This window comes from Armigeres subalbatus, chromosome 1 (assembly GCF_024139115.2).
Source record: "Armigeres subalbatus isolate Guangzhou_Male chromosome 1, GZ_Asu_2, whole genome shotgun sequence".
Classification (NCBI taxonomy): domain Eukaryota; kingdom Metazoa; phylum Arthropoda; class Insecta; order Diptera; family Culicidae; genus Armigeres; species Armigeres subalbatus.
The window spans coordinates 225,035,551-225,047,625 of NC_085139.1; the positions used below are offsets into that span (position 1 = coordinate 225,035,551).

The 12,075-nt window shown below is 46.3% G+C and overlaps 1 protein-coding gene across 1 annotated transcript; it reads left to right on the forward strand.

Annotated features, from left to right (window-relative positions):
• Positions 1-235: 235 nt before the first annotated feature.
• LOC134207036 (E3 ubiquitin-protein ligase Nedd-4-like) lies at positions 236-11,501 on the forward strand. The gene is made up of 13 exons (XM_062682771.1): positions 236-321; positions 547-673; positions 1,200-1,282; positions 1,346-1,633; positions 1,954-2,068; positions 2,136-2,266; positions 2,452-2,533; positions 3,185-3,459; positions 3,527-3,662; positions 3,888-4,389; positions 4,455-4,579; positions 9,128-10,119; positions 10,447-11,501. Exons 1-13 carry the CDS (start codon positions 236-238, stop codon positions 10,547-10,549), a joined length of 3,045 nt encoding a protein of 1,014 aa, XP_062538755.1. The 3' UTR covers positions 10,550-11,501.
• Positions 11,502-12,075: the final 574 nt, after the last annotated feature.

Here is a 12,075-nt window from a genome sequence, read left to right on the forward strand (position 1 = left end):
CTCGTCGTCATCGTCGTCGCATCGTTGCTTTTTGCCGGGTGGACGTCCTCGGCTACACCCGCTTCTTGTGGATATTGACGAGTCATCCGTTTTCTTGCCGGTGGATCGACTCTGTGATCCCGTTACAGGGTTTTTAAACAAGTCGGCCAGGACTGTTTCTGCGCTATGCGTGTGTGTGCCCAGTGACGACGATGATGAACTGCACGCGCTTTCGGCTGACTGGCTGATATAATTAATGAGCCAGACGGTTAAGTCTGACAGCTCGGGAAAGGCCTCCAGCAGCTCGGGAAAGGCCTCCAGCGACATTACGCTGTCCAACCGGTTTGACGATCGAAGGTTTCGTGCCGCTTGTCTTCTTCGTTTGTGATCAAGGCACAGCTTGTTTCGTCAAGTTGACGTAGCTCTTCTGGACCAGCAGTTTCTTGTTCTGCACACAAGAAATGCCAGTGTGAGCTTGTGTTTCCATGGAGAAATCTGACCCTTGTAGACGATGTACGCCTGCTGAACATCGATCGTGACCCACAAATCAATGTTTCGCTGAATCAGCATACCGAGCGGAATCCCACCAAACGCAAAACTGTCACCACAATTCAGCTCGCGTAGCGAGATCATTTCGCAGAACGCACTAAGGAAACCGACGATCTTCTCTTCGGCGATCTTCTCTTCTTTTCCGGCAAGTGATGCACCTTCACTTCCATACTTCCATCTTCCATGGTTATACGGAGCTTGTGCTTCTTCCCCGCAATATCCCCTTCATGCTTGTCGTCGTGTTCGTCCACGATTTTTTGTGCAAACGTCAGGTCTTTAACCTTGACGAACGCACATTGGCACTGGAATCTCACAACATGTTCTTTCTTTAGCCCTACAACAGTGTGCAGAAGCCATGCACCTTCTCGAAAGACGGCTTCACTGAGAAGCGCGAGTAATCTATTCAAAAAGTATTTTCTCGTCTCATCGCGGATCACTAAAGCGCGACGCGGCACGGACGGATGAAAAATAAACCACAGGATTTTATCGCTTGACTTTCGGAGAGCGCAATAAAAAATACGTCTGTTCGTCTCAGAAGCTGAGCGGTAACTTCGATTCAATAATTACATTCTTAAGCTGAAAATGTGGATATACTCAGATCAAACATCCTCTAACGCACACCCTTTGTAAAAATGCCAATTATTTAAATACAAACTTTTCTTCTATTTCAGAACGAGGAAGGAACTTGCTGCCGTTTGCGGATAAAGGTAATCGCTGGACATCAACTGGCCAAAAAAGACATATTCGGTGCTAGGTTCGTATACTTTTTAACCCAACTCGAAGACTTCGTTTCTCACGCTCGACCCCCGTCCAACAGTGACCCGTACGTTCGGATCGACCTCAACACCATCTCCGGCGACGAAAACATCGACTCGGTGCTAACGAAAACCAAGAAGAAAACCCTCAACCCCGTATGGAACGAAGAGTTCATCTTCCGGGTGAAGCCCAGCGAGCACAAGCTGGTGTTTCAGGTGTTCGACGAGAACCGGCTCACGCGGGACGACTTCCTGGGAATGGTGGAGCTGCCGCTCGCGCAGCTACCGAAGGAGCCCACCGACGACGGTGTTCAGGTGCCAACCAAAAGCTATCCGCTGCGGCCCCGAAGGTCAGTAGGGTATGTTTGAGTTAGTTATGGTTATTTTTTATTTCGTTGCACACTAATCTTTTCTGCTAGTTTTGGTTTTAATTTTAGTATTGAACAGTTTGGTTTGACCACACCACACGTTTCGATTGGCAGTTAAGAGCGGTTGAGTTTCGTATGCCTTATGTTTTAGGAATTTAAGTGAGCTAACAGCAGAGAGCAGTTTTTCTACAGCACCATTTGTTATAAGAATAGAGTCTAATGTATTGGAAGGGATTTACTCCCACATATGAGCGAATTTGCGAAACAAGACCACCTGAGACTATTTTTCATTTTATTTTCAGTGCTCGATCAAAGGTGCGAGGACAGCTGGATCTATATCATGCCTACATCCAAGATCAGAACGCATCCAGTGAAACGGATTGGGAAATCATCGAGACAAACAATTCGATCTCCAGTGTACGTGTTTGCAAGCATTTGGTCGTTGAGAATTTCACTTATTTGAAACTGTTTGCAATTTCCGTAGAACTCCAACATCGCCAGCAGTGCAGCAGACACGCTTCCATCCGGTTGGGAAGAACGGCAGGATGCCAACGGGCGTACGTACTACGTGAACCATTTGCAGCGGACGACGCAATGGGAGCGACCAACTGCCACGTGAGTACCCAAAATCAATCCGGTGTAAGAGTTGTGCCTGACATTCGCTACTTTCACGCAACTTTTTTTCCGAATTTCCAAGAACAATTCTCCAAATTTCGATGGAAGTTCGTGATCGGCTTGTCGATCATCTACCTGACCATCGCCCATTCAAACAAACCTAACGACGCTTCTTTTCCTTCCAGTTTAACTCAATCATCCCAGGACAACGACATGGCTGCAGCCTTCCAAAGACGTGTTCATATCAGCGTTGACGACAACATCACGGTAACTATCCACACCGAGAATTCACTCCCAATCTTTTTAGTTCATCAAAACCAAAACTATGACACGTAACAACAACGCATCCAGGACCTTGTTAAGCATGCCGCCTGTTAACTATTCGATTTTATTTCCCTAATTTCTTTAACGCTGCATGCCAAACCGTTATGTTCCGTTGTTTGTCGATATCTTGTATGGCTATTGTATTTGATCTTTCCGGTGATCCACCCGTCCAACGAAGGATAACGAAAGTGCGAGTACCGACAACGATTCGGTGTGTTTGACGAACGATGAAGGCGACGGCGATGAGGAGTTGATTGGTGGCCGGGGGTCACGATCAGCATCACTCACGACCTTCTCGCGCCGTGAAACAGTCGATTCGCAATCCTCGCCCGTCATTGACGAGGAACAACCCGAACAACTGCGGGAAGAAGTTGAACCGGAAGCGCTAGGGGATGACGAAATTGGATTTGATGCACTAAGCATCGATATTGAGGACGAACTGGATCAAGAGGTGGTTGAGAGTGTGCTTGTTTGAATGTGTGCGTGTGTTTTGAGACCGATTTTTAGACTTTGTAGATGTAGTGGCACGAAATCTTCTTTGATCTACTTATTTTATTTCTACACGATTTTAATTTGTGTGACTTTGTACCTCAGGCAAGCAATGCAAGCCTGGCCTCAACTCTTCGGTCTACCACCTCGTTGAACAATTCGGAAAGCTCTCTCGGTGTTGTGTCGGAAGCGGGACGTCCGATGTCGTCAAATGGCAACAGGGAAGACGTGGAGAACGGCGTAGTGCTTCGGTCGGATTCGCTACGATCGCTGCCGACGATCCGGGTCAGTTCACCACCGCACCTGCCGGCCGCACTGATCAGAAGCCCCAGTCGGGTGGCTTCGGTGGCGAATCCCACACTGGCTGGAGTTAACCGTAGGTTGGTGGTAAACTGCTCCGGACATGGCGGGAGAAATATGCTAATCAACACATTTGTAATTTTGAAGAAAAAGACTTCCACCAACGGTTCCTTTTATTCTGCCACGACAACCTTCCCTGAATGAGCAGCGTCTTGACGAGGATGAGGAAGAAGCTCCTCCCTCACCGCAAGAAGTTCTCCAGTTCGGTGAAGACGAGGATGAGGTAATCTACGTTGTTGCTTTTTGTCGCCGCTGTACTGCTTCTCTTTACTAGTGTTCGTGTGACTATTGCTATACCGTCTGAGCTGTTAGAATTTGTTGCAGGCTATAGAAGTGTAAACGCTGCAATTGTAGTGCAGGTATTATTGCTATGGGTATCGTTGTTGGTGATGGGGCATTGATTAACTTGCCAATTGAGAGTAATGCGTTCGTTGGCTTTTCGTTCTAGGACTTGGATCATGCGGTGCAAAATCGTGTCCTACAGCACCTCAACGAAGTTAGCCGCCGCTCGTCGAGTCGCTCATCGATCGGAAGCGTTGGCAGTGCCGGTCCTCCCGGAAGGGCTGGAGATGCTGACGAGGCAGACAGTGGAGGTGGACGGCGATCATCTACCAACAACAACAACGACACAGGCGATGACCGTTCTTCGCAATCGTCCACATCCAATGAGAACGATTCGTCCAGTAGTAGTCCGGCTGGAGCGGATGTGGTACTTCCTGCAGGTTGGTCCATGCAGCTGGCGCCGAACGGAAGGGTATTCTTCATCGATCACAACGAGAAGAAAACCTCGTGGGTAGATCCAAGGACCGGACGAGCCAGTCCAATGCCAAATGCGTCCAGCAGTACAGCTGTGAGCGATCCGAGACGCCCGGAGGACGGACTGGCGCCCCTGCCGGAAGGATGGGAAGAGCGGGTGCACTCGGATGGAAGGACTTTCTTCATCGATCACAGTGAGTTTTCAACTGATTATATGGTGGTATTCCTTCCAGATTAGTGTTTCGACTTTTTTTCACAGATACCCGAACTACTCAATGGGAAGATCCACGCTTGTCGATGCCAAACATTGCCGGCCAAGCAGTACCTTACTCAAGAGATTACAAACGGAAATACGAGTATTTGAAGGGACAGTTACGGAAACCGGTAAGTCCTCAAGAAATGGTATGATCCAAATTTCTAAACTTCTGAACGATCGGGGAAACTGCCTTGCAGTGTGTTTCATGACATTGATTAAATGCTGGAATCTTGTTCAGAATTATGTCAAAATCTTGTAAGCATTTTGTTGGAATCCTGTTCGGATTTTTTTGGAATCCTACTAACCTACTAACCTGGAATCCTACTAAGCCTATATCAAAATCTTGATTAGTATTCTGTTGGAATATTGTGCCAGACTCTGCTGTGCCGGAATCCTGTTAAGGATTGTGTCAGAATCCAATTCAGGATTGTGTTTGAACACTGTTTAGGATTCCGACAGAATGCTGCTCAAGATTTCAGGATCCTGTCGAATTCCTGTTCAGGATTGTGTCGGAATCATGTTCAAGATTCTGTCCGGATCCTGTTCAGGATTCTGTCTGAATCCTGTTCTGGATTCTGTCGGAATCCTGTTCAGGGTATTGTCGGGTTCCTGTTCAGGATTCTGTCAGGATCCTGTTCAGGATTCTGTCTGAATCCTGTTCAGGGTTCTGTCGGATTCCTGTTCAGGATTCTGTCGGGGTCCTGTTCAGGAGGATTCTGCCATAATCCTGTTCAGGATTCTGTCTGATTCATGTTCTGGATTCTGTCGGAATCCTGTTCTGGATTCTGTCGGAATCCTGTTCAAGATTCTGTCGGGGTCCTGTTCAGGAGGATTCTGCCATAATCCTGTTCAGGATTCTGTCTGATTCATGTTCTGGATTCTGTCGAAATCTTGTGCAGGGTTCGGTCGGAATCCTGTTCAGGATTCTGTCGCAATCCTGTTCATGATTCTGTCGGAATCCTGTTCAAGATTCTGTCGGATTCCCGTTTAGGATTCTGTCTGAATCCCGTTCTGGATTCTGTCGGAATCCTGTTCAAGATTCTGTCGGGGTCCTGTTCAGGAGGATTCTGCCATAATCCTGTTCAGGATTCTGTCTGATTCATGTTCTGGATTCTGTCGGAATCCTGTGCAGGGTTCTGTCGGAATCCTGTTCAGGATTCTGTCGCAATCCTGTTCAGGATTCTGTCGCAATCCTGTTCAGGATTCTGTCGCAATCCTGTTCAAGATTCTGTCGGATTCCCGTTCAGGATTCTGTCGGAATCCAGTTCAGGGTTTTGTGGGATTCCTGTTCAGGATTCTGTCAATTTTGTCGAAATCCTGTTCAGGAGGATTCTGCCGGAATCCTTTTCAGGATTCTGTCAGGATCCTGTTCTGGATTCTGTCGGAATCCTGTTCAGGGTTTTGTCAGATTCCTGTACAGGATTCTGTCGGGGTTCTGTTCAGGAGGATTCTGTCTGATTCCTGTTCTGGATTCTGTCGGAATTCTGTGCAGGGTTCTGTCGGAATTCTGTGCAGGGTTCTGTCGGACCTGTTCAGGGTTCTGTCGGAATCCTGTTCAGGATTCTATCGGAGTCCTGTTCAGGGTTCTGTCGGATTCCTGTTCAGGATTCTGTCGGGTTCATGTTCAGGATTCTGTCGGGTTCTTGTTCGGGATTCTGTCTGAATCCTGTTCTGGATTCTGTCGGAATCCTGTTCAGGGTTCTGTCGGATTCCTGTTCAGGATTCTGTCGGGTTCCTGTTCAGGATTCTGTCGGGGTCCTGTTCAGGAGGATTCTGCCGGAATCCTGTTCAGAATTCTGTAGGATTCCTGTTCAGGATTCTGTCGGGTTCCTGTTCAGGATTCTGTCGGGGTCCTGTTCAGGAGGATTCTGCCGGAATCCTGTTCAGGATTCTGTCAGGATCCTGTTCAGGATTCTGTCGGAATCCTGTTCAGAGTTTTGTCGGATTCCTGTACAGGATTCTGTCGGGGCTCTGTTCAGGAGAATTCTGTCTGATTCCTGTTCTGGATTCTGTCGGAATCCTGTGCAGGATTCTGTCGGATTCCTGTTCAGGATTCTGTCGAATCCTGTTCAGGATTCTGTCGAAATCCTGTTCAAGATTCTTTCGGAATCCTGTTCAGGATTCTGTCGGATTCCTGCTCAGGATTCTGCCATAATCCTGTTCAGGATTCTGTCTGATTCATGTTCTGGATTCTGTCGGAATCCTGAGCAGGGTTCTGTCGGAATCCTGTTCAGGATTATGTCGCAATCCTGTTCAGGATTCTGTCGAAATCCTGTTCAAGATTCTGTCGGATTCCCGGGGTCCTGTTCAGGAGGATTCTGCCGGAACCCTGTTCAGGGTTCTGTCTGAATCCTGTTCAAGATTCCAGAAGATGTTAGATGTCGAAATTCTGTGCAGGATTCAGTCGGAATCCTGTTCAGGATTCTGTCGCAATCCTGTTCAAGATTCTGTCGGATTCTTGTTCAGGATTCTTTCTGAATCCTGTTCAGGGTTCTGTCGGAATCCTCTCCAGGCTTCTGTCGGATTCCTGTTCAGGATTCTGCCGGGGTCCTGTTCAGGAGGATTCTGCCGGAATCCTGTTCAGGGTTCTGTCTTATACCTCTTCTGGATTCGGTCGGAATCTTGTTCAGGGTTTTGTCGGAATCCTGTTCAAGATTCTGTCAGGATCCTGTTCAGGATTCTATCTGATCCCTTTTCTGGATTCTGTCGGAATCCTGTTCAGGGTTCTGAAGGAATCCTGTTCAAGATTCTGTCGGAATCCTGTTCAGGATTCTGTCGGAATCCTGTTCAGGATTCTTTCGTAATAATGTACATGATTCTGTCAGGATTCTGTCGGAATGCTGTTCAAGATTCCGGAAGACGTTAGATTTCAAAATTCTGTTCAGGATTCTGTCGGCATCCTATTCAGGGTTCTGTCGCAATCCTGTTCAGGATTCTGTCGCAATCCAGCAATTAAGATTCTGTCGGCATCCTGTTCAGGATTCTTTTGCAATCCTGTTCAGGATTCTGTCGTAATAATGTTCATGATTCTGTCAGGATTATGTTGAAATCCTGTTCAGGGTTCTGTCGGAATCATGTTAAGGCTTCTGTCGAATTCCTGTTCAGGATTCTGCCGGGGTCCTGTTCAGGAGGATTCTGCCGGGATCCTGTTCAGGGTTCTGTCTGAATCCTGTTCAGGATTCTGTAGGCATCCTGATTAGGATTCTGTTGGAATCCTGTTCAGGATTCTGTCGGAATCCTGTTCAGGGTTCTGTCGGATTCCTATTCAGGATTCTGTCGGGTTCATGTTCAGGAGGATTCTGCCGGAATCCTGTTCAGGGCTCTGTCGGAATCCTGTTCGGGATTCTGTAGGCATCTTGTTCAGGATTCTGTCGGAATACTGTTCAAGATTCCGGAAGACGTTAGATGTCGAAATTCTGTTCAGGATGCTGACAGCATCCTGTTCAGGATTCTGTCGGAATCCTGTTCAAGATTCTGTCGGAATCCTGTTCAGGGTTCTGTCGGAATCCTGTTCAGGGTTCTGTCGGAATCCTGTTCAGGGTCCTGTCGGAATTCTGTTCAGGATTCTGTAGGCATCCTGATAAAGATTCAGTTGAAATCCTGTTCAGGATTCTGTCGGCATCTTGTTCAGAATTCTGTCGAAATCCTGTTCAAGATTCTGTCAGATTCCTGTTTAGGATTCTGTCAGGATCCTGTCTAGGATTCTGTCGGGTTCCTGTTCAGGATTCTGTCGGGTTCCTGTTCAGGATTCTGTCGGGGTCCTATTCAGGAGGATTCTGTCGGAATCCTGTTCAGGGCTCTGTCGGAATCCTGTTCAGGGTTCTGTCTGAATCCTGTTCAGGATTCTGTAGGCATCCTGATTAGGATTCTGTTGAAATCCTGTTCAGGATTCTGCCGGGTTCCTGTTCAGGATTCTGTCGGGGTCATGTTCAGGAAGATTCTGCCGGAATCCTGTTCAGGATTCTGTCGGAATCCTGTTCAGGGTTCTGTCGGAATCCTGTTCAGGATTCTGTAGGCATCCTGTTCAGGATTCTGTCGGAATGCTGTTCAAGATACCGGAAGATGTTAGATGTCGGCATCCTGTTCAGGATTCTTTTGCAATCCTGTTCAGGATTCTGTCGGAATCCTGATCAAGATCCTGTCGGAGTCCCGTTCAGGATTCTGTTCAGGATTCTGTCGAAATCCTGTTCATGATTCTGTCGGAATTCTGTTCAGGACTCTGTAGGCATCCTGATAAAGATTCAGTTGAAATCCTGTTCAGGATTCTGTCGGAATCCTGTTCAGGATTCTGTCGGAATCCTGTTCAGGATTCTGTTGGAATCCTGTTCAAGATTCCGGAAGATGTTAGATGTCGAAATTGTGTTCAGGATTCTATCGCAATCCTGTTCAGGATTCTGTCGCAATCCTGTTCGGGATTGATTCGGTCGTGATCCTGCTCAGGCTATTTTTAGAATCCTGCCTATAACAATGCCATGTCATGCCTATGCTATGCTAATGCTTTGATATTAGTCTGTAAAGGTCATCGTTAGAACGTTTGGTTGTAACTTTTCAATATAACCAAAATCAGCCCATGATGACGCCTGCGCAAGACACCCACAAGAATAGGAATTGTTTATATCTTGCGCGGGATCAAAAACTGAGCTCCCATATCACTCATAATTTGCTCTCCACTGCAGGCCAACGTACCGAACAAGATCGAAATTAAGGTTCGCCGGGCTTCGATTCTGGAGGACTCGTACCGCATCATCAATTCCATCACCAAAACGGAACTGCTGAAGACTAAGCTGTGGATCGAGTTCGAGGGCGAAGCTGGCCTCGACTATGGTGGTTTGGCCCGCGAGTGGTTCTATCTGCTGTCCAAAGAGATGTTCAACCCGTACTATGGTCTGTTCGAGTACTCCGCCATGGATAATTACACCCTGCAGATCAACCCGTTCAGTGGGCTGTGCAACGAAGATCACCTGCACTATTTCAAATTCATCGGAAGGGTCGCGGGGATGGCGGTGTACCATGGCAAACTCCTGGATGCGTTCTTCATTCGGCCGTTCTACAAGATGATGCTGCAGAAACCGATCGATCTCAAGGATATGGAATCGGTAGATATGGAGTATTACAACTCTCTGCTGTGGATCAAAGAGAACGACCCGAGCGAGTTGATGCTGACGTTCTGCGTAGATGAGGAAACATTTGGATACACCAGTCAACGGGAGCTGAAGCTTAATGGAGCGGATATTGAAGTCACGAATGAAAATAAGGACGAGTACATCAAGCTGGTCATTGAGTGGAGGTTCGTGGCGCGAGTTAAGGATCAGATGTCAGCTTTTCTGGACGGATTTGGTCAGATCGTTCCCCTTAATCTGCTGAAGATCTTCGACGAGAACGAACTGGAGCTGCTGATGTGCGGCATTCAAAGCATCGACGTCAAGGACTGGAAACGGAATACTCTCTACAAGGGTGATTACTACGCCAACCACGTCATCATCCAGTGGTTCTGGAAGGCGGTGCTGTCGTTTTCGAACGAGATGCGATCCCGGTTGCTGCAGTTTGTAACGGGAACCAGCCGAGTACCAATGAACGGATTCAAAGAGCTGTATGGATCGAACGGTCCCCAAATGTTCACGATAGAGAAGTGGGGCACACCGGAGAACTATCCAAGAGCGCATACCTGGTGAGTATGGTAATTCAAGACAAAATTTTCAAAACGACTTATCTGCTTTTGTAAACAAAGATTCAAAAGACAATTTGACGAATCTGATAACTCTCCCACGCAAACCAACACCATCAATAGATAGGTGAAGGATTCCGCTACCTATTGATGGTGTTGGTTTGCGTGGGTGAGCTATCAGATTCGTCAAATCGTCGTTTGAATCTTTGTTTACAAAAGCAGATAAGTCGTTTTGAAAATTTTGCCTTGAATTGTACAATTTGATTTTTTTATCAAAATTTTAAAAAAATGGCCTGGGCTAAATAAAACAATCTATTTCCATAATTTCAGTTTCAACCGACTGGATCTACCCCCGTATGAAAGCTATTTGGCGCTGAAAGATCGACTGATCAAAGCCATCGAAGGCAGTCAAGGATTCGCGGGCGTTGATTAAATCCTCCGATTCGCCTTGTAAATATTCTGAAATTGACGACCCACTGGAAGAGCCAACATTCCTTGGGATATGCAGCCTCAGCTTAAACCTTCCCATTATCGCTTACCCAACGGTAGCCCCCACATGTAGCAGAGATTCGTCCATCACCTTCTCGAACTCCGCTGCCTGAACAGTTTTACCAACACATGACAATCTACGTTAACACCCAAAAGCATGCGCATTAGAGAGGAATAACAGACAGAGTTTAGCTCCTGCGGCTGCCAAAACCAATCCCAATTTATCACGCTTATAAAACCGCCTCTGTGAGCGAAGTTAGCTCATTTTGTTGGCCGTTGTTTCGTGTTAGTTAAAACTCATCATTATCGAATCAAATTTAGGAAAACTATTTTGCCTTAGCAATGAACGCACTTGCACTGTTTGATCGTATTAGAAGAACATTTAAATTGTTAGGTGACGCCAAAATTTTGCCGACTTGTGTACCCGTGATGTTAATAACTTTTGTAAACCTAAATCAAAAAAGTTGTTTTATATGTTGATATTTTGATCGTTTGCCCTCCTGAACAAATTGACAGAAACGAGACTTGTTCGATCTACCTTTATACCATTGTCATGAGATCTAGATTTTTCTAACTCCTATTATAAATAGTCGTGACATTAAATCTAAACAAAACGTTGTTACTTAAACTGTTAGAACTTTTATCAGAGAGGGAACGCTCTGGAGAAGAAGGAGGTTTGGCAGTATGGTACCGACACGAAGTGATATGGCGGGCGAAGCAATTGTTCATCGAGCATGTAGCCTCTGAAAAGGGCATAATTGATGGCAGGAAGCGGGGACGAGATTACGTTTAGTGGGATAATTTATATGGAATCAAAGAAATACTATACGTAGCTAAATATTTTCAAAGTATTTTAAATTCTTATGACAGAGTAAAATTATAAAATATTACGCTGATGGGATGAATTTTGCTCCTAAAGCGAGATATCACAGTTGTCCTTGAAATCAGAATAGAGCGGTTCCACGTCAAATCGGTCATTTACAAAACTTTAGTATCTTGAATTTGGCCATCGGGATTGGTTATCCAATTTTCCTTAAGGTAACTCGTACTCTGGCTTGCATCACAAGGAGATTTGGAGAGGAGTTGCTGTGGAAGCCTTGTTGCCGTGGAGTGGAGTTGAGAGGAACAAGTACCAATTGTATGTCGGTCTACAAGATCACGTGGGCCTTCCGTGATGGAAATCGACCACATTTGCTTCACCTCGAAATGAATCCGGAGCTTTCTTGATGTACAGAATAAAACTTAATGCGTCTGTTTATCATCTCTTCAACGGCGGATTTGTCGGCAGACGATGCAACACACGCTGATTGGAAGAAGTCACGGTGGTTAGGTCCTTTGTTGAAAAACTAGAGATTCGTTTTGCAGATTTTTCGGAAGGCAGCAGCATGAAAGGCCATTGGAACGCCATTAAGAATGCCTTTATTGCCATCAACGGGGATAATCTGGGCATACAGCGTACCCAGAACAAAA